The sequence below is a fragment of the Fistularia commersonii genome, chromosome 8 (genome assembly GCF_037954325.1).
Source record: "Fistularia commersonii isolate RoL2024-O1a breed Wild chromosome 8, RoL_Fcom_v1.0, whole genome shotgun sequence".
Classification (NCBI taxonomy): domain Eukaryota; kingdom Metazoa; phylum Chordata; class Actinopteri; order Syngnathiformes; family Fistulariidae; genus Fistularia; species Fistularia commersonii.
In genome coordinates this window covers 18423501-18444357 of record NC_141291.1, presented here as the reverse complement: position 1 = coordinate 18444357, position 20857 = coordinate 18423501, and the positions used below count along the sequence as shown (strand labels likewise).

The 20857-nt window shown below is 40.9% G+C and overlaps 3 protein-coding genes across 3 annotated transcripts; all 3 read left to right on the top strand.

Moving 5' to 3' along the window:
- Window positions 1-984: 984 nt before the first annotated feature.
- On the top strand, window positions 985-7497 carry LOC147232170 (kinesin-like protein KIF20A). The gene is made up of 18 exons (XM_086151645.1): window positions 985-1123; window positions 1235-1315; window positions 1396-1515; window positions 1964-2102; window positions 2649-2833; window positions 2974-3037; window positions 3459-3635; window positions 3714-3825; window positions 3905-3967; window positions 4065-4219; window positions 4293-4456; window positions 4537-4683; window positions 5939-6078; window positions 6196-6361; window positions 6509-6626; window positions 6720-6787; window positions 6866-6985; window positions 7100-7497. Exons 1-18 carry the CDS (start codon window positions 1010-1012, stop codon window positions 7307-7309), a joined length of 2343 nt encoding a protein of 780 aa, XP_086007771.1. The 5' UTR covers window positions 985-1009; the 3' UTR covers window positions 7310-7497.
- A 404-nt stretch (window positions 7498-7901) lies between these two features.
- On the top strand, window positions 7902-12032 carry rgs9bp (regulator of G protein signaling 9 binding protein). The gene is made up of 3 exons (XM_086151501.1): window positions 7902-8396; window positions 9558-9864; window positions 11034-12032. The coding sequence occupies exons 1-3, from the start codon at window positions 8301-8303 to the stop codon at window positions 11408-11410; spliced, it is 780 nt and encodes a 259-aa protein (XP_086007627.1). The 5' UTR covers window positions 7902-8300; the 3' UTR covers window positions 11411-12032.
- Window positions 12033-12173: 141 nt separating this feature from the next.
- On the top strand, window positions 12174-20857 carry mcur1 (mitochondrial calcium uniporter regulator 1). Its single transcript, XM_086151500.1, has 9 exons — window positions 12174-13822; window positions 17399-17515; window positions 17594-17697; window positions 18079-18180; window positions 18789-18830; window positions 19003-19074; window positions 19268-19321; window positions 19512-19626; window positions 20170-20857. Exons 1-9 carry the CDS (start codon window positions 13456-13458, stop codon window positions 20223-20225), a joined length of 1029 nt encoding a protein of 342 aa, XP_086007626.1. The 5' UTR covers window positions 12174-13455; the 3' UTR covers window positions 20226-20857.

The window sequence follows — 20857 nt, the reverse complement described above, 5'->3', positions numbered from 1 at the left end:
AAAGAGATCAGTGACTGCAAAGTAGTTGTAGGTGAGAGTATAGCCAGGCAGCATAGGATGGTGGTTTGTAGGATGACTCCGGTGACAAGGGAGATCAAGAGGACAAAGGCAGACTAGAGGACAAAGTGGTGGAAGCTGAAAAGGTAGGGGTTGAGAAAGGCTCTGGGTTGTCAGGGAGAGATTCCAGAGGATTAGGCAACGACAGCTAGTGCTATCAGGGAGACAGGTTGGAGAATACTTGGTGTGTCATCCTGAAGGAAAGTAGATAAGGAGAGTTGGTGGTGGAATGAGGAAGCAAAGAAGTGGGACACTGAGAGGACTTAACAGACAGGAGTACAGGGAGATACAGCGTAAGGTAAAGCACGACAGAGTATATGAGAGAGGAACCGAGGCTGCATGAGTGAGGCTGCAGGGAGTTGAGATCAAGAAGTTTGTAGATTTCAGGTACTTGGGGTCAACAGTCCAGAGCAGCGGAGAGTGTGTAAAAAACTGCATAAAAAATCTCTATATATAGATAGATATATATACATTTACGGTAAATGTGAAAAAAGTAACCTCAATTACACATAGAAAACTATAAATATCTACTATTTCAGTGACCCATCACCCACCTATGATGAATCTAGGTGGCCTTTTTTCAGTAGAGGCGCTGGCTCTGCCTGTGAACAAGTTCTTTATTTTATTCAACTCACTGTTTTCTCCGTAAGAAAATTCAGTGATGATTCAAGTTCTACTAATGCTCTTTTGATGGGAGGAGTCCTCGGCTGATCCGAGAAGAAAACCTCCAATCAGAAAACAGACGGAGAGGGCCAAACGGGAACGTTTCTCTCTGACTGGTCATTGGTCCTTTTGGGTGATTTGTTTCCTTTGGCACCTGCTTTAAGTTTAGGCTAATTACTAGCCCACCCCCTGCTCCAGAGACAGAACCTGTGTTTGACTTGCTGGAGAGAGAAGACATGCCTTTGGTGGAATACTGAACTGAAATCCTGTGACTTCACGCGAACCAAACATGTCTACCCTAAAGATGAGCTCGGTTACTGATATAACTGGAGACGGAAATGCGCAGTCCCAAGATATGGATGTGACCAGAATTGATTCTCCAGTCAGCACTTCACCTAAACGGGTAATGATTTGTCCTCTTGAACTGAGACTAGTTGATTTCTGAATTTATTTCTTGTCTAACCCTGATACCTCTTGTATGTAATTGGAACTGTCTGCCTGGTTTTGTTCCCAGAGTCCTGAGCCACAGATGATGAAGGTCTACCTTCGAGTTAGACCCTTCTCCAAAGAGGAACTTGCTGACAATGAGGATCAGGTGCGATCAGGGAACACACACAAACGCCACTCTTTCTACATTTCTATTAAAAGTGGCGCCGCCATGCCTGTCCCGCTCAGGACTGCGTTGTGATCGAGAGCAGCCAGATGGTGGCGCTGCGGGCCCCGAAGGGTTCCGCTGCATTGAAGAGCAGCGAGAAAGGTGTCGGCATTTCAATCCACAGGTTCTCCTTCTCTCAGGTAAGTGTAAACAAATGCCAGAGGACAAAAAAAAAAAATCAGAAAATCTAAACTATACCACTTTTTCCAAATTGTATGGTGAAATGTCAATTAAGCAACCATTCATACATTCAAAAGTCACTGTCATCCATTCTCTACACTGTTTATCCTGCTTTTAGGGTTGTGGGGATGGGGCTGGCTCCCCTTTTGATTAACATGTAATATATGCAATTGTTAAATTTCAGCTTATTACATTTTTGTATGATTTAACTATCACTGCCTCGTCATATCGTACATATAGTATTTTTGGATCCAAAGTGTGTAGTTTACTTCTAATGTCCTTGTTGTGCTCTCAACACATACATAAAGTATAAAAAAAACAATAATGTATTGAGGTGCTTTAGAATCACCAAGTGTGTTTTCTGTCCTGCACTTTTAAAACTTCATTCCTGTTATGTTTTTTCATTAGATTTTTGGCCCAAACACGACACAGGCCGAGCTCTTTGAAGACACGGTCAAAAGCCAAATGCTCAATTTCTGGGCAGGAAAGAATGCCCTGATCTTCAGTTATGGTGTCACCAACGCTGGGAAGACCTTCACAATCCAAGGTAGTAAAGAGGGGTGCTTAAACAGGATGCTAAAAGTTACTTTCAGATGCCCTTTAAACCAGGGGTGTCAAACTCAAATACACAGTGGGCCAAAATTCAAAACTGGGACAAAGTTGTGGGCCATCATTTATGTTTATTGAAAAAAATCTTCCTCAAGCTATAACAATGAATCTTCTCATATGGGCCCAAACAAGTTTTGCTTAAACTAAATATGGAACATGCATAGCTTAATACTATGCAATGCATAACATAATATGGCACACATGCGAAATCCTGTTTTCTGCCTAAGTAGCAGGGTGGCAGTATTAGCATATGGTCGCTATGACTACTGTACACAGAGGAGAGGGCGTTTATGGGTCCTGTTGTAATTTTTGTGACAAAACACCAGCAGAAAATTCTGGGATTTGAAGAATTAGCAGTACATGCACTGTGGACTATCCTGGCGGGCCCGCTCTAAATAGTGACTTGGTATGGCTTTGCAGGCCAAATATAATTAGAGTTTGACACCTATGCTTGAAACTGTCTGTTTATTTGGAAATGTATTAGGAACGTCAAAAGCCCTGGGGATTCTTCCTCGAGTGCTAGAAGCTACATTTCAGTACATTGGAGGCCGTCAGTACGAAGGGATGGACGTCAAACCCTTCCTCCGCAATGATGCACAATATCTAGATTTGGACCAAGTCAAGCAGGAGAGAAGTGCTAAAGCTTCCTTTTTTGCCTCATTTAAGGAGGTAAGCTTACACACACACACACCCCTTCCTAATAAGACTTTCAAAGGGTTTTGTAAGAAGATGAATTGAGCTGCAATTCAACTTTGAACCAACTCTCATTCACCTTTTTTTTTTTTTTTTTCCCTTTATCACCCGTCCAGGAGTGTGATCCCCAGAGAATGATCGTGATGGAGTCCAGTTTGGTTCCCTCCTGCGACCCTGCAGGTGGTTTTCAGAAGGATGGTTTTCAGTTTCATGTTTTTCAAATTTTTAAATATGCCTGTGTACCTTAAACATTTTTGAACTCTTAAAACGTGGGAGAAAATCAATTTTACGTTTTTTTAAAGGACTCAAACGAGTCAAACGAGCAAGACACACTGCAACAAAATGCACTTAAAAAATAGAATTTTGGCTCCAGAAAAAAACACATTTTGATTCTTTTGGGGTGCAATATATACATTCTATTTCCATTATTTTGGGTACACAAAAAAATGATAATCTGGAAGTAAATTCAGGCAAAAAATCCTAACAAAAACCTTTTGACTAGTTCTCTAGGATTGATGTTACCTTTTTGAGAGAAGATATGTAATATTTTGGATTTGTTGTGAGAGACGGGGGGGGCCTGGGATCTTTGCTTTGTCTGCAGGGCTGGTGGATGACCCAATCGGAGAGGGAAACTGCCAGTTTGCCTTATGGGTGGCATTCTTTGAAATCTACAACGAGTGTGTGTACGATCTGCTTCAACCAACTCTGTGCTTGAAGACTAAGAAACGTGCTGCGCTACGCGTCTGTGACGATGGGGCTGGAAACGCTTACGTCAAAGGTTTGAGAGCTCGCCCTCCTGGGTTCCTTCAAAGCAGCGACATCTACCAAGTCAAGTTTCTCCCAATTTTTATTTCAGATCTCAGATGGATTAACATCCAGAACCTGGGAGAAGCATGTAAATTGCTACAATTTGGAAATAAAAGCAGACGTGCTGCAGTAACTAAAATGAACCAGTCCTCTAGCAGAAGGCAAAGTTTTCACTTATCGCCTCCCTCAGCAAGCAGTTATTGTATTATTTCGCCAAACTCATCCTGTCTTCCCTAACAGCCATGGCATATTTACCATGAAGCTGCTGCACATTGATGTGAAGGCGGTGAAAAGGATCTCAGAGTAAGAGCCCTCTGCATGGGACAAATCAGCTTTTAGCATGACCCAAATGGCAGGAAGTGCCATAAGTTCCTTATCAACTCTGACTTTGGTCCTCCAGATTTTCTCTCTGTGACTTGGCCGGCTCGGAACGATGCAACAAAACTAAAACATTCGGGGAGAGGCTAAAAGAAGCAGGGAACATAAATAACTCCCTGCTCATCTTGGGGAAGTGCATCACCGCCCTCCGAAGCAATCACACAGACAGGTACAGCGGCGGGTGATATGGGTTGGACTTGTTGCATTGCTGGCAAACTAGATTTTCCCCGTCTTCGTTTTTCGTCAAGAGTGAAAAGCAGCTACATCCCTTTCCGAGAGAGCAAGCTCACGAAGCTCTTCCAGGCTTTCTTCTGTGGCAGAGGGAGCGCTTCGATGATCGTCAACATCAACCAGTGTGCATCCACCTATGACGAAACGCTCCACGTCATGAAATTCTCCGCTGTTGCCAGGGAGGTTAGTCTGAGAACACGGTGGGTCAGGAGGAGGTGATCGGAACATCCGTGCCATCTATCCCTCCTACCTCTTTCTTCTAGGCGGTGCAGGTGATCCCAGACAGACCCCTGGAAGCTCTGTGTCTGGTAGGTTCAGATGGCAAGCCTCTCCTGAGGAGTCAGGTCACCGAAAGCGAAGACCTGCTGATGGAGGAAAATGAGGCCGATGTGTCCTTGCTGCCACAGAACGTACTATTTTCATTTCCTCACTTTCAACCATGCAGTATCTCAAATGCAGTCACTTCTAATGTGCTCTATGAGGCCAGTTTTCGTGATGGTTCTGCAGACGTGATCAGTCCTTGGCTTATTCCTGTAAGCCCGAGTGGCCTTTTGTTGACAGGCTGACACGGAACTTGGCGCCTTTATCGTTTTTGTAACCTTCCAAGACCCCTGTATTTCCAAGATCTCCTTGTGGTTATAGTATATAGTGTAGTGGTTAGCCTTTGCAAAATGAGATGCTTTCCCCCCTGAGACTTTGATTGAAGCAGCCAACCTTTAAAAAGAATAAATAAAAATACATGGGATTTTGAATGCACTTTTAGGGCCAGTCAAAGACTCTTGACGAACATAGCAGCTTGGTAATACAATTTTTACACGTGCCTGGGCTGAACAAAACCAAACTGCACACGTGTCCGGACAGCCATGGAGTTAACCCACTTGTGTAAAAGGACACCATAGTAGAATGGAGAGTGTAGGGACGAATCTCATCGAGGCAGGTTGGACTGGTGGTGAAAAATGTCGGGAAATGTGCGATAAGAGAAGCCAGAATGATAGGAAAGGTGTGCAAGTCAGTGGTGACAGCAGCCATGTTGTATGGCTTAGAGACAGGTGTTTAGGCAAAGGTTCTCTTTGGGAGAGACATGGATGGATTGGATCAAGAATAACTGTCAGTGGGGTAGAACATGGTAGATGTTTTTGAGATGTGGTCAGATGGAGGTGGGTTTTTTTTTTTTTTTTTTTTTTTTAGATATGTACAGAGGAGGGAGGCTAAGGTCGGAACTGCCAGGCAGGAGCCTTAGGGGAAGACTGACAAGATTCCTGAATGGAGAGAAAGAGGACATGAAATCAGTTGGTGTGAGAGAGGATGGGCAGAGGTAAGGGAAGAAGTGAAAGGAACGGGAGCATTACTGATGTGACCTGTATGAAACTGGTTTTCTTCATCCATGGAAAGGTGTTCTTTAATTAGTTAAGCCCTACGATCTCTACATGGCATCATGACAAGGGCAAGTGGGCGTTTAAACTTTTCAAGCTCTGATCAGGTCAGTTTAATCAGGATTGTGACTAAACTGCATTATCTCACTATTGTACTTAAAGATTAGCTTTGTCATGCTCTTGGGACTGAATGTGATTTCTCCCTTGTAAAATATAGCTGCTGCTGAAGTTCACCTCTCATGAGATAGTTCCTAATGTTTTTCTGATTCCATTGCACCTGGAAATCTCCCAGGAACTTGTGAGCATTATCGAAAGCCTGCGAGCCAAACTGCTGGCTGAGCGTCGGAGAAACCTCGTGCAAGAGATGGAGATCCGTAAGGAAATGGGCGATGCCATGTTACAACAGCTCATGGAAAGCGAAGAACTCCGTAGGTGTGTGTGTTTTCGCTTTTCAAGATTTGCGGGGATGATGCGTTTTTTGACGCAACCGTGCTCCGGTGTCATTTAGCTGTGGCGATCAACCAATCTTACGACGCTTTTAATGTGCAGCCAACAGATCGAGGAGTTGAAGGAGAGCTACCAGGAAAAGCTAGAGAACACTTTCGAGATGTACAAAGATGCGATCAAAGAACACGCCTACCAGTGCGCCATGAACCGTCTCGAAGATGACTACGTGCCTCTGGATGAGTTCCTGGCTGAACAGGAGAAGGTGGAGGTACGTCACACGATGACTGTGGAGAATCCGATGAGGCTTGATCCATTGGCAGGTTTTGAAATCTGCTACAAAACCAAGCAGTCAAGTGTTTAGTTTCTTTTTTTGGTAAACCTTTAACGCGCTTATTTGTTCTGTCTTTCCGTGGAGGCCCTCCGACGACAGTTGTCTGAGTTGGAGGCATCGGGTACCAGGGCATCTGTGCTTTCGACAAATGACAAGTACTGCCAAAGCGGCCCTGTCTGTAAAACAGAAACAGCAGCAATGGGTTTGCATGTTTTTGACTTAAAAAAAAAAAAAAATTCAGTCCTTGTCTAGCGCCTCTTTACGAAGACCCGTTACGACTGTTTCCCTTCAACAGGAGATCGATATGATTGTCTTTACAGAGAAAAATGTGCCCTGGAAAGGATGTGTGAAGATAAACAGCAGGTGAGGTCCTGCTCCACAATTTTTTTTTCCAACTTGATTTTTTGGACAATGTTGCTCTCTCAAACATTTTCTTTTTAGTTGATTTTGTCTTTGGAGAGACGGCTAGTGGAGCTCAGTGGAACACTGGGGAGCATCAGGGACGGTTTTATGGAGAAATCCTCTGAAGTGGAGCATCTGCAAAAGAAGGTCAACGATCAGGTGGGTCCATTTCAAACAGGACAAAGTGGTCTTTTTTTTTTTTTTTTTTTCCTTCAGTAAGAAACACTCTGATTTCCTTGACTGGTACGAATTGCTTTGTAATGTTGATTCAAGAGTAAATCCCTGGATGAAATCCTGCGACGGAACATGGAAAAGGACTGTGAGATCGCGTCGCTAAAGTCAGGCATCTCCAAGCTGTCCCAGAGGTCCCCAGTAAAGACCAAACGAGGCATCCTTGCCAACATCAAGGAAGCGGTCACTTCTCCACGGAAGGGCAGTGCAGGGCGCTCTGCGTTGAAAACTGTCAGGAACGCAAAAAACTAAGCAGCTCTGCTGCTGCACTTTCCAAAGCATCAGACAGGAAGTCTGGGTCGTTTTTTAATACAAATTATTCTTAAAGCAGAGTGGCTTATTTATTCATTGCTTTTTTTTAATTTTTTTTATTGTGATTGTGTTTAAATAAAATAAATTACTGAAGTGCACTGACTTTTTGTACTGGTAAGACCTAGTTTTGCTCGATGGATGCAATACAACCTTGCTTGTGTCTTATAAACATGTCATTGCCATATTGATGCTGCTCCTTTTATTTTTGTGGGGAACATAGAAACCTTCTCAAATGTTCACTCATGCACTGCATCATGCTGTGGATTTCATTGTCAAAACACGCTGAAGCTTAACTGAATCCAGTCAAACCAGGTTGTCCATTATCCCAGGCCTGGAGGGGAGGATGAACCACAAAAGACCTAAAAGGACAGACACCATTATCAGTTCCCTCTAAGTGCATCACTACTCTCTGGCTCGCTTTCATGTCTTCACATGCTATTACTCCCTGCGATGATTGCCTCAAGAATTGTTTTAAACATTGCAGAAGAAATTGCACGCCGCCGATCTGAGCGAAGTGCCTGTGCGGAGTAAACGGCGCAGCCTCTGAGAAGGAGCGGCTGTGGGACGGCCAGCTGCTCCCCTGGTTTTGGCGAGAGTTAATGAGATTAGATGTTGGTTTAAGCCTCTGTCCATGCAAAGGGGTCAATCACAGGATTAACACCTCTCTTAATACTTTATTGCACTTTCCCCCCCACCCTCCTTCATGTTTTCACCCTGCACAGCATGTTCTCTGTAACTGCAGTCCAGTCATTGATGTGGAATACCGAAAGCCAAGCAGCTTTTTGGACGGAGTCTGTCTCGACGTTCGGCCACTGAATGAAGCATCTTCCAAGGGAAGAAGCGGAGGAGGAGCAGGGGCAGACAGAAAAGTGAAGGGTAACAGGGACCAAATTTTGCCTTTTGTGGTGAGTCAGACTGACCGGTCCTCCTCATGCCGCTTGTAAATAACCGAGTGGGCGATGACTGCACTGTTGGCACAAACAAGGCTTTGGTCGATGGAAAGGCGCTGGTGGATTCATTGATAAAGGTAAGGTGGCTCATTGTGTCATATGACCTTAAAGATGCTAGTATTCTGCTGAATTCTATTTTTTTTTTTTTTTTTTCCCCCAATCGAACAAACTGCAAGACACCTTCAGCTGGACTCAATTGCAGTATTTGTGCAGGGATTGCATAGAACATATCAGATGTTCACAAATACTTAGCAGAATTGGTCAACGGCCTACTTCTAAATTGAATACCTTTTTTATTTTACTCCTGATTATTTCACAAACTAGAAACCTACACACAAAAGCATGTTTTCCCCCTTTGGCTAAAAAGGCACTTTCCCTGAAAACAATTTATTGGTTCGCTGCGTCCTTGTGACCCACCCGCTGTTTGGGCTGTATACCGGGATTATATTTTGATTTATTTATTTTTTCTTTGAATATGATGCAGCTTCCATAGATAATACTGTGGAAGCTACACAGCTCAGTTTGTCATCATAATAAATCATGTTTTTTAGGGGGGTTCCACTGGGAAAACAAACCCAGGATAGTTATCTGAAGTTACGGGTATACTGGTAAATGGTGTTGGTTAAACAACTTGCTCATGTGTTGTGCTAAAGGTGTAGTAAAGGTGAAAAAAAATCCACATTTTTAAATACCCCACTATACTTTTACACGAGACTATTTCTTTTTTTTTTTTACTTCGCCCCATGATTTACCAAAGGGTGAGTTTTTGCCAAATTTCGTCACCAGTTGGGAACAATATAAAAGAGCACAACATTTAAATGATTAAAATGTTAATAGTATAGCATAGACCGACAATGAAATACATATACAGTCATCACAATACAATGTAATACAATATAATGCAAATGCCAGGGTCTTTAAGTTTGAGAAAAAAATAGATAAGAATTAGAAAAGGCACTGATAGAGGTTTTTCAAAAAAAATCTGCCAATTCAAGTCAATCTGCCAAAATAGCTATGAACTAAACTCCAATCTATGACCGATTGTAAGTCAAGGAACCTGACCTGATGTTTTTTAACCTCAATGAGAATGGACATTTTAATACATTTCTAAGCTTCAGACTGACGGCATAATTTCCATCCCCCAGGCACCAACCGTGCCTGCAACACACAGAGGACACCATGCTCTTGTAGATTTTCCCATGACTCCCAAGTTGTCATTATTATCCGACCTTGCACAGGTGGTGGCTTGTCACCGGCATTTGGCTTCCTGTATCGGCGGCTGCACGGACAGCCTGCAGCTTCGAGATGAGCTGCGACAAACACGAGAAAAAGCCCAAAAGTTGGCCCTGGACATCTGTCATCACCTCACTGTTCAGCTCAGGGATAAAGGCCTGCCAGTGGAGCAGCGGAAGGAGATGGAGCTGCTGTGGGTGGCCTTCTCCTCCAGCCTGGAACTACTCCATATCGACATGTGCAAAGTTTTTAACATGACTGATGTCTTCTCTCCAGCTAACACAGCTACTTTGGTTCAAACCGGCCTGCAAGGTAAAACCGCTGTCAATCCAAGAGGCGTTGGGAATTAAAGCACCAAAACGTGAGATGACAGATGGGTTATGCCGCAGAACAGTTGATCAGTTTCCTTAAAAGTTAGGGTTACAAATCAGCATGTGCTTATTTATAAATCCAGTTAAACTAAACCCACTACATATCATCCATTTTGCATCAAGGTTTACAAAAAAGCGTCGAAAAGGAGGGACCTCAAGTCTGTTCAAAATTTTCAAACCCATTGTTTTCTGAATCACAAAAAGCAACATTAATCTGTAATGACATAATATTTCACATACTAGCTTGTTGAACATTAGGGGGAAAGTCTGCTGTCTTCATTAATAAAAAAACATCAGAATCTCTTTAATCTCCAAATGTACAATATGTACAGGTATTCGTCATGGTATGACAGCACCCTATAGCAGGTACTATAGAAAAGGAAACAAAATTCATTAAGATGATGAATATTTAAAAATACATACTTAAAGTTGTCGAAAAATGATATCGAAAACCCCTGAAATCTGAATGCAAAACTATATTTTTAAATTCTTACTCATATACTGTTTTAATATGTTCATGTATATTGATTTGATGTCTAAGCTAATTCTCAATAGTAGTGGGAAATGGGTAAAAGTGAAATGTGAGCCCTTGTCATAATGTTGTGCCACGTCACATGATAAAAGACAATGTTTGACCGGGATCAGACAAAACATTACAAAACCTGTGCTAAAGTCTTTTTTTTGTTGATAAGGCACTATATAAAACAGTATGACCGATGAGTTTATTTGGCCTGATACCACGTATTTTGCAATAGATCATTTTCATAATGACTAATGAAATTTCGTTTTGTGATAATGATGTCAAAGTTATCAATTTTGAGCACCTCATAATTTGAATAATTTCCCGATAATATTATATAGCTTCTGGCTGTAGACATTTCAGAACTAGCTTTTTTCTAGTCTTAATTTACCAACACAGATTTGACATAAAGCTACTGTATTATGCATTATTATACCACAGTAGAATCATTTTGACTTGCTGTAAAATCTTGGGGACTCAAGGCATAAAATGTTCAGCTGAGTCCATTTTTTTTTTCTCAGAAAAATTAGCAGGTGTATTCATATTTTTCCCCAACACACTAACAAACTTTATAAATTGCTGCAATATAGGAGGAGGCAGTGAAGTAGCAGCTCGGGCTCTGAGCCTGCAAGACCTGAACCAAATTCCACCTCCTGTCCACCCGGAGAGCCTGGAGAGCCGAGAGCACTGCACCATGGAGCAGGAGATCAGCCACATAGACTGCATGATTGACAACATGGAAATGAAAGTGAACGTGCTGCGCTGGATGGTGGAGCCTCACCAGCCTCAGTACAGCGAGCCCCTCAGCAGCACCGACAGCACCTCGCTTGCTCTGCTCTCTGTGGATGAGGAGCAGTCCAGACAGCAGCCGCTGTGTCAGCGCAGTCGCATCTTCGTACTTCTGCTGCTGTGTGCTACGGTGTTGGTGGCAGCCACTTTATCCGTCTGCATTGTCCTCTTCTCCTGAGCGAAAAACCTTAATGCAGTCACTTTTATTTATTTTTTTTCAGTCTCCAAACATTGAGCGAAATGAGCGTCAACAACGTAAACAAGCTTGGCAGGTAGCTTTTTTTTTTTTTTTACCCATGCACTTTGTAATGGTAACATTTTCATTACGATGAACATTATTTACTTGTATGTTAATTAATTTGCCTGAAGATAAATAAGTTTGCCATTTCTTGCAGTGCCGTACTCTAAACTACCTTTGTACTATGACAGCAATTCAAAGACATGATTGCCACTAAGAGAATATAATTTCGTGTAGTGTATCATATCTGTAAGACAAATGTAAATACTGTAGATACAACTTTTAATTTCTTTTATGCACCTTTGGAAAAATACTTTGTGCACCCAAATAGTTTGTGACAAATAACCTGATTATTAAATGACACTCAGAACATTTTAATTCCTTTTCAGAATCCTTAAGATGCACATTTAGTTGTCGATGCTTTTTGGTTTTGCTGAATATTAACCATGAAAGTTTTTTTTTGTTTTTTTTTTGTCAATTAAACAATACCTAATGTGCATTTAATCTGTGCTGTAGAAGCCCGATACTCAATAGTTTATAAAATGATCAACTTTGGCTATGACGATGTGTTGTTTGCTGATCTTTATTCACTTATGTTTAAATAATACTGGCGGTTCAAGTACTGAGCTGTGAAGGAGTTCAAGCTATTCTACTTAGTTTCAAACCAGACACATGGAACATATATATGCTTAATGTGTTGTATCAAGACTTTGCAAAAAAGGTCAAATTGTGTTATTGTGTTATTAACTTAACCCTTACGCAGTCAGCAGTAACCCAACAATGCTCCTTTGTTATGATGTCGTGTAAAATTCCACACATGTCAATGTCATGTATCTCAATGTAAAGTCAAGCACAGACAAAGCTGCAGATGATGTTTTATAAGAATAAGAATAAGAATAACTTTATTTATCCCGAAGGAAACTGTTGTGCCAGAGTTTCAAGTAAAACATAACAATAATAAATAATAGTAGGAAATTGTATAAACAATAAAAAAAGGGGGGGGGATAAGACATACAAATAAAACTATAAAGTGTCAAAGTCAAGGCTATAAAGTGTTTTAAGATCTTAAGTACAAAGATTTTGAGATTCCCTGCAGCTGAAGGGAGAGGAATTAAAAAGTCTGATAGCCTCAGGTAGGAAAGACCTCCTGTGGCGTTCAGTGGAGCTCCTCTGTGGTATCAATCTACGACTGAAAGAGCTCTAACAGGACGTCAGTGTGGCATGCAGGGGGTGATGGACGTTGTCCATGATGCTGAGGAGCTTCCTCAGCATCCTTCTCTCTGACACCTGCACAACAGACTCCAGCTCCACTCCCAGGACAGATCCAGCTCTCCTGATGAGCTTGTTGAGTCTGTTGGTGTCAGCTGTCTTGAGCCTGCTGCCCCAGCACACAGCAGCGTAGAAGATGACGCTGGACACCACCGAGTGGTAAAACATCTGCAGCATGGTCCTGCAGACGTTGAAAGATTTGAGCCTCCTGAGGAAGAACAGACGGCTCTGACCCTTCTTAAAGATGGCATTGGTGTTCGAAGTCCAATCCAGTTTATTGTCCGAGTGGACACCCAGGTACTTGTAGTTCAGGTGGGTCCTTTGTTTCCTGAAATCCACCACTAGCTCTTTTGTCTTAGTCACATTGAGCTGCAGGTGGTTCAGTCCACACCACTCCACAAACCTGATATTTTGTGCAGGATAGTTACTGCGCTTTTATTTTGAAGGGCCTAAATGTATATTCCACGTAATGGAATGCTGGTGTAGCCGAGTTATTGGGGGAAGTCGCCTGACTGAATGAATCTACAAAATAAATAAGACTCCAGTGTTTTTTCCGGGGTAATGTTCCCGTCTTTAATTTTGTTCATGTCACACCATACCGTCAATCTCCCAACCACCCAGCATGCCACACTTCCGCTCTCTGTTAGGGTTTCGCAATAAGAGGCCTAACAATTGACTGTGGTTACCGCTTACAACCGGAACAAGATCAGAAAGATATGTTACATCGGCAACTTGACGGCGTAGCGGCCAGGAGAGGGCGAAGGGACGTCGCCTCTGAAACAAAAAGTCGCTGCGAGAGAAGCCGAAGGGTTACGATGGTGCTGAAACAATGTCAGCTACGACTCACAGTTTTTGCTCGTATCCACCCGGAAAAGATACACGACTCGATTCTATACCGGGTCAAAGTACACTTTTGTTTCATTTCCTCCCGAAACAAGCCAGGTTTTACAGCTGTCACCGACTCGGCTAATCTCCCGTCCATCACTTCGCCGTGTACTGACTTCCGTGAGAGGCGGCCATGGAGGCAAGGACGAGCTCCCTCAAGCAAACTGGTTTCTGGCCCGAATCGGATGCCTGTCAGAGGTAACATGGGTATTGTAGTCCTCATGAGCGAACCTCACATTGTGCCTACAAAACGTCATTGAGAGCGAGTAATAGCTACTTTCAAATCTACAGGACTGTCTCAGAAATTTAGAATATTGTGATAAAGTTCTTTTTTCTTCTGTAATGCAATTAAAAAAACAAAAATGACTTTTTCGTGATATTCTAATATTTTGAGATAGGATTTTTGAGTTTTCTTAAGATATAAGCCATAATCAGCAATATTAAAATAATAAAAGGCTTCCAATATTTCAGTTGATTTGTAATGAATCCAGAGTGTATGACATTTTTGTAATTGCATTACAGAAGATAAAGAACTTTATCACTATATTCTAATTTTCGGAGACAGTCCTGTATATACAACGTTGTATTTATCATACAAACGTTGTGAAATATGTTACTTATGTTCAAAATAAATGGAATTTATGGAAATTTATATGGTGGCACTTATCTCCTTATGTCAGGTGAGTTTACCTGTAAGTGGGTTTAACACGTTTACTGTTTTGGGCCTTGAACAGGGGTGGGCAATTATTTTGGCTGGCGAGACACAGTTCCTATTTGATTGTTATGTGCGGGCTAACTAGGTATCATGTAAATTGAACAAAATGAGAATTGCAATTTAAATATATACATTTTTTGGCATTTTATTTCAACTTTAAAATCATTAATGGTCATATAAATGTATTGACATCATTTTGTATGTAATCATCCATATCAAATTAAACAAAAGGTAAAAAATAAGGATTTAAAATACTTGTTAAAATATTCAACGAAAATAAAAAAGCAAAAAGCGGCCGGATGTGGCCCCCGGGCTGCAAAATGCCCAGGCCTGGCCCAGAAGCCCAGATCCTACATCGCTTTAATACATATCATATTTTATTTGTTTATTTGCATCACCCAAAAAATAAGTGGACGGAAAGGATATGAACAAAGTGGAAAATTAGTGGAAGACAAAAAAAAAGCAGCTCAAAAGATGGATCCACAGACTTCCAATTTCTCTGTAAAATGAATTTGAAAATTGTACAGACCTCAAATTGGAACAAAAATGTGCACTGGCATCCAAATAAGTAGCTATAATTGTAAATTGCAATAAAACAAAGGTACGGTCCTTCCCAAATGATGAGTGAATATTCAGTTTTACCAGCCATATGTTATATTTTGAGTAACTGTCTGCTATTCATGTTTCTCCTACCTCATTCATACTGGCCAAAGTATGAGATGAAACCATTTCTAAATTGCTGAAAATATTAGTTTCCACATAATTTCTCTATGTAAAAAAGGAGCCCACACTGACCAAATACCTGTATCACTGTGATGAGATGATTTTTAGTCCCTATCGCCAGGTATTATGAGCGAATTAATTTATAAATTTTATTGCCTGTGTAGAGGAAAAGATGGTTAAAGTTTAATTCTAGCCAGAACTTGAACAGAAAGAATAAGATAACAAAAAAGGGTGACCATAATGTGGTGTCTACATTGTTTTCAATAGAAACCTTCGCCCTCATCCTTCAAAGTATTTACATAACATAGCAAAGTAAATTCCACAGCAGTGTTGTTGTTGAGGATGTAAGCCCAGGTGGGTCCACCTGCTGGGTTTTCCTGTTTTAGGCGCCTCTGATTGGTGCAATTGAAGCAGCCACGGTGCGTTGTACCTGAGGTACACCCTTCAGTGATGTTTTGCCCTTGCTAGCCACTGCAGGCAGTTTTAGGATCCTGGTGTATCTTTTACTTTGTCCTCTCTTTTGAACCAAAGCCAGAAGCTCCCTTTTGCTTCCTCCTCTGCTGGGTCTTTTCAAACCCTCTTCTGCCTAGAACCTGTGATGCCAAACAACATCAGGATCCCCTGAGGTGGAAGCCTCAGCGTACCTGAGGTTGATGCACAAAGAGGGGAATTTTCTCAAGGAATTACTGGGTGGCAACTACGATCATTCTTTAACCAGGTTTAGTCGTATCCAGATATATGATAGCAGCTCCCCGGGCATTGCCAGTAATCATTCGATGAACGCGGGTGTCTGACGAGGGGGATCACATTGTCATTTAGATTCATAAGGCAACCATACTCTCCCAGCAATTAGGATGATCGTCAAAATGTGGCTGTAAAGAGGATGAAGGAGAGCTGGTGCCAACAGTTCAAATCTGCTGAGTCGTGCAGCAGCCATCAACGGCATTGAAGTACTTTGCCGATGCATCGTTGAACATGGATTGAGTTGAGCGCAATAGCAATGTCTTTGCAGGGAACAGTGCGTTTTACCAACCTTGGGTGGAAGATGTCCAGAGTGATGCCTCTGAAGTGGCAAAGGTGATGGTACCCATTCCTCCAGGTTAAAGACTGCTGTGGCTGCTCTGCCTCAATCTTCTAGGCCACTGCCATCAACTTCTACCAGAGCTTAGGGAGCTGAGGGGAGCTTGCCGTTTGATCCGAATCTGAATCTTTTATTTCAGACCATTTTCAGGGCTGCTGGTGTGAAGTTGCTAGATGCTGAATGTATGTGCTCTGCTGATCTAAGTGGGGTTTCCTTGGAGCTACCACCAATCCCCTCTTTGATGGAGTCCTCAATTTCCGGCTGTGAAATTCAGTCTCCCAGGAGTTTTTGTTGCAGGTCTGGTGCGTACTCGGAAAGGTCTCAGAAGAAGTTCAGTCTTTCTTTATCATTGCAGCAGTCAGTCAATCCGTTGTGTGAGTTAGCAGATAGGTGGGCAAATTCTTAAAGCTTATGATCTTTTGTTTTCCTCCAAGACTTCTACAGCAGGTGTCTGTTCCATTTTTGCACACTTGGACTCAAGCGGTTAATTTTGTTAAACTGAAAATGCAGACGTGAAGGTGTCATCTTAGATGAGGCCATTTCTAAAAACCTGCACTGCATGCTACTCATGTTTATGCAGTCCTTTTCTGAACTTAAACTATTCATTTTAACAGGAAAGGAAAAAAACAAAGCTGACAATAATATCAGCACAGAAAATCAAATCTATAGGTTGCAGGTGGTTACACTGCTCTCCTCACGAGCAATTTCAGGGATTACGATTACAGAGTCATGGTTTGTAGTGCAACTTCTGTTGTAAATATTTGCTTCAAAACTATTTTTAAATATTTCCTTGCCTAAAAATACAACAAGCAGCCCATTTTAGCATTCCTGCTGCAACAACCAAGTGACACACACATGCTAACAAACAACAGAACACTTCATGGAAATATAGGGGGGCATACTATTCATAAGTACACGTCACTTTACAGTCCAACACTTTACAAACTGAAGGGTTCCCACTCTCATTATCCACTCTATTTGGGAATAGACTCACTCCTTGGAGGATACAAATGAGAGATTTTTAAACAATGTCAAGTGCTGTCACGCAATCTAGGTAAAATGTCTTATAAGTACATGGGAGTATATACTATGAAGATAGTATATATAGAAATTTGAACACGCCAAGAAGTTGCAAAGCCAACGAGTTGCAAAGCCAACAAGTCTTTCTGTAAGGTTTGATTAATTTGACATGATAACTTATTCATTAGATTACATGATTCATCATCACATGATTCTAAATGACTTTTGATTTCAGGGATCAGCACATCCGTCCACGCCTTTCAATACGATGTGAGCCCAGACGTGCCAAAATCTGAAGGGCGGAGGCTGTTTTTTGATACACACGCAGTGGTTCGGCTCTTTGAGGAAAATGGTTCGGGCCTTCGTCTGACCTGCTTATTCTGTTTTGATAAGTGATCTTCCTCGCATAGCCATCTCTTTCCTCCGACAGGTTTCTCAACCCAGCAAGCGGAGGTGTTAGTCAAGCTGTTGATGGAGATGACAAACTCAAACATGGACGCCATTTACAGTGACATGGTGACCAAAGCGCAGCAGGTGAGGCAGCATAAATAACATTGGAGGTTTGTGTTTCATGTATTTGTTGTACACATGCAGCAGGAATTGGTATTCTGCTCTTGCCTTCTTGTTTATTCTCACAAAGGTTATCTAGCCAGCATATTTTGCAAGGATGAATTTAACGTTTCCAAGTGAGCATTCACTTGAAGTGATCACTTATTCATTAGGGCTGCTGTTGGATGAACAGAAATGAACATTTTACATAGATTGATATAAAACAATCCTCCAAGTCAAAGCTATTCATCAATTTTTCTGCACGTCAGACTTATTTTCCAAAAGATATCAAGATACATGGCTGACAATTAAAATTTGCAGCACTTGTTTTTGTCTATTATTACATGGATTGTTTCATTCATTCAGGAGATCATGTTGCAGCGTGTTATGTCTCAAATAGCAGCTGTGAAGAAGGATATGATAATCCTTGAGAAGAGTGAATTTTCTACCTTGCTGGCAGAGAACGAGGTAAATATTTTAAAACCGCTGACTAGAATGTGGACTTGATCCAAAAGCTAGTATCTATTCCCATAGGTTCCCTGATTAAACACTTATGTTCACAGGTTACTTGAAAGAACAAAATGGGAAAAAAACAATAATGATGTATTGAATGCAACACGGTGGGGCAATTGTTGGCACTTCTGCCTCATAGTGAGAAGGTCCTTGGTTGGATTCTGACTGGGGACTTTTCTGTATACAGATTGCATGTTCTATCCATGTCTGCATGGGTTTCCTCCATGTTCTACGGCTTTATCCCACAGTCAGTAGGGTCAAAGGGGACCCTAAATTGCGAAGATATGTGGATGAGAGAGTGAATATTTGTATGTCTCAATATGTGGCCCTGTGACCGACTGTGGAACAGTCAAGGGTGAACCCCGTCTTTCGCCCAATAACATTTGGGATAGGCTCCAGCAACCCCGCAACCCTAAGACCGGGATAAGCGGAATAGAGAATGAATGAATAAATGAATGTATTGAGTTTGCATACAGTAGCAATCGAGTAGATTTAGTAGTATTTCTTTTTCAATTTTCTGATTCTCACCATTAAAGAGTTTGTGTGTTTCTGTTCTTTCCTAGAAACTCAAGATCCAGTTACTGCAGCTCAAGGTCCAATTGGCTGTAAGTGACTGCTGTGAATTACTCAAATCCTTTGCTGAGCCACTTTCATTTGAATAGCTTTTTTTTTTTAATTAGATAAAAAAAATCTACAATAACTTTCCAAGAGGGTGAACTTTCCTTCAGAGTATTAGATTACTACATTCAATTTGATATTTGAATCCTCACTTTGCAGGATGTCTTGAATAAAGTACGTTCAGACACTATTTTGGACATCAACTTGGAGAAAAGTCGGGCAAAAGAGTTGGTAAGTGTTTAAAATCTTGGAATTATTACATGTCGCAATTTTCAGTTGGAGATGTAATTAAATGAATCATACAATGTGGATTCTTTCCTCACCAAATCTTTATCTTCATCAGATCAGTGAACTCTGATGATATAGTGTTTAAAAGACAAATTGTGCAAGGAGAATCTGAATATATTCTTATTTCTATCTTCAGAAAGCAGAGCATGAGAAGAAGCTTTTAGAAACACGGACCGAAATCATGGAAATGGTTTGTAAAAGAGCGGCAAGTCTGTGTCTTGATGTGTAATTTGTCATGTGGTCAGTCTTATGTGACTAAAGAGTCATTAAATGCACTCTCAGGCTACATGGCAATTGAACGGAAAGAAGTGTGAATTTCTAAAAACTTCAATGTATGGTATCGTTTTGATACTCGTATGTGCCTTCTTTTTTTATTACAGACTGCAGAGCAAGAGCGTCATCTGACTCAGACCAACATGAAAATAGACACAGAAGTAGCAGGTCTGAAAACCATGCTAGAGTCTCATAAACTGGATACGATAAAATACCTTGCAGGTGGGAAAAGGCTCTTTTGGATGTTCAGTAAAAATAACTTTAAGAACTTCTGCAAATATGAGTATTATAGGGATGATCTAGTGCTGTTTAGTGGCAGCTTTAAGCAAAGATTAGATTGAAACAGTTCTAGCAACACTTAAGATTAAGGGACCATATTATAACCTAGTCTTGTTGTACGTTTTGATAAGACATTCTACAGATAAAGCCCTGGACAATAGTAGTTTCATAATAACTACAAATAATAATAATCATTATCATCATCAGTATCGTCATCATCATCATAATACCTTTGCTGTTACTTTTTTTCAGTCAATTCAGTCAGTGTTCCAAAGTAATGAAGATGCAACTTCCATACTAGATACTACCCTAGTCTTTATGTTTAAAATCAAGTGGTATACTGTGCTGTTGATGGAACACTCAGCTTTTCTTGTCTAGTCACATGTTTTAACGGTTCCACCTGAAACTATTGCAGAAGTTTCCACAAACTAAAGTTTCCTCAAAAACTAGAATTAATTATTTTCCTTTATTTTCCTCCTCCCTCAGGTTCAGTGTTCACCTGTCTCACTGTGGTTTTGGGCTTCTACCGGATATGGATGTAAACATGACCATTACTGGGATTTTTGAATCTTCCATGATGAACTCGGAGTGTGTTCTCTGAAATCAGGAAACCAAACCACTTGCACCACTGACCTCATTTTCTATATTCCACTGGCAATTGCGAGTTTGTATTTACTCATGCAGCATTATTATTATTATTATTATTATTATTACTATTATTATTATCATTATATCATCACTATTTCTAAACCCACCAAAATTCAGTTGTGGAATATGTTTGTTGAATTAACTTAAAGATGTCCAGACTAGTCTAATAAAATGCTCAGAAGTTCAACAAATCTATCAGAGATGTCTGGCAAACTTTAAATTATCATAGTTTTTGTATCATGTGAATAAAATGTATTGTATTTGTAAATATAGACGCGTGAATTCACACCGAATTCAAGAGGGAATGTTTGTGTGACCTCAACATACTATAACATGTGGTATTTAAATTGGGACTAGTTGCTTAATTATTCTTACAAATTTAGAACAGTCAATGAAAGTAATGATAATAAAAAATGAAGTGCCTTTAAATTCATGTTAATATGCTTTTATTTTCCTGTGTTGCAAGTCTTATTGACAAATAAACAATTTTGAGATTAAAAAATATGCTATTATGATCAAAACTGAA

Excerpts from the sequence above, each read along its gene's own strand:
- LOC147232170 (XM_086151645.1), top strand. The coding sequence starts at position 1,010 with ATGTCTACCCTAAAGATGAGCTCGGTTACTGATATAACTGGAGACGGA. Across the intron at positions 2,103-2,648 it reads GAAGACCTTCACAATCCAAG|GAACGTCAAAAGCCCTGGGG; the intron begins GTAGTAAAGAGG and ends GAAATGTATTAG. Across the intron at positions 3,826-3,904 it reads AACCAGTCCTCTAGCAGAAG|CCATGGCATATTTACCATGA; the intron begins GCAAAGTTTTCA and ends CTTCCCTAACAG.
- rgs9bp (XM_086151501.1), top strand. The coding sequence starts at position 8,301 with ATGCCGCTTGTAAATAACCGAGTGGGCGATGACTGCACTGTTGGCACA. Across the intron at positions 8,397-9,557 it reads TGGTGGATTCATTGATAAAG|GTGGTGGCTTGTCACCGGCA; the intron begins GTAAGGTGGCTC and ends GACCTTGCACAG. Across the intron at positions 9,865-11,033 it reads GGTTCAAACCGGCCTGCAAG|GAGGAGGCAGTGAAGTAGCA; the intron begins GTAAAACCGCTG and ends GCTGCAATATAG.
- mcur1 (XM_086151500.1), top strand. The coding sequence starts at position 13,456 with ATGTTACATCGGCAACTTGACGGCGTAGCGGCCAGGAGAGGGCGAAGG. Across the intron at positions 17,698-18,078 it reads TGGTGACCAAAGCGCAGCAG|GAGATCATGTTGCAGCGTGT; the intron begins GTGAGGCAGCAT and ends TCATTCATTCAG. Across the intron at positions 18,181-18,788 it reads CCTTGCTGGCAGAGAACGAG|AAACTCAAGATCCAGTTACT; the intron begins GTAAATATTTTA and ends GTTCTTTCCTAG.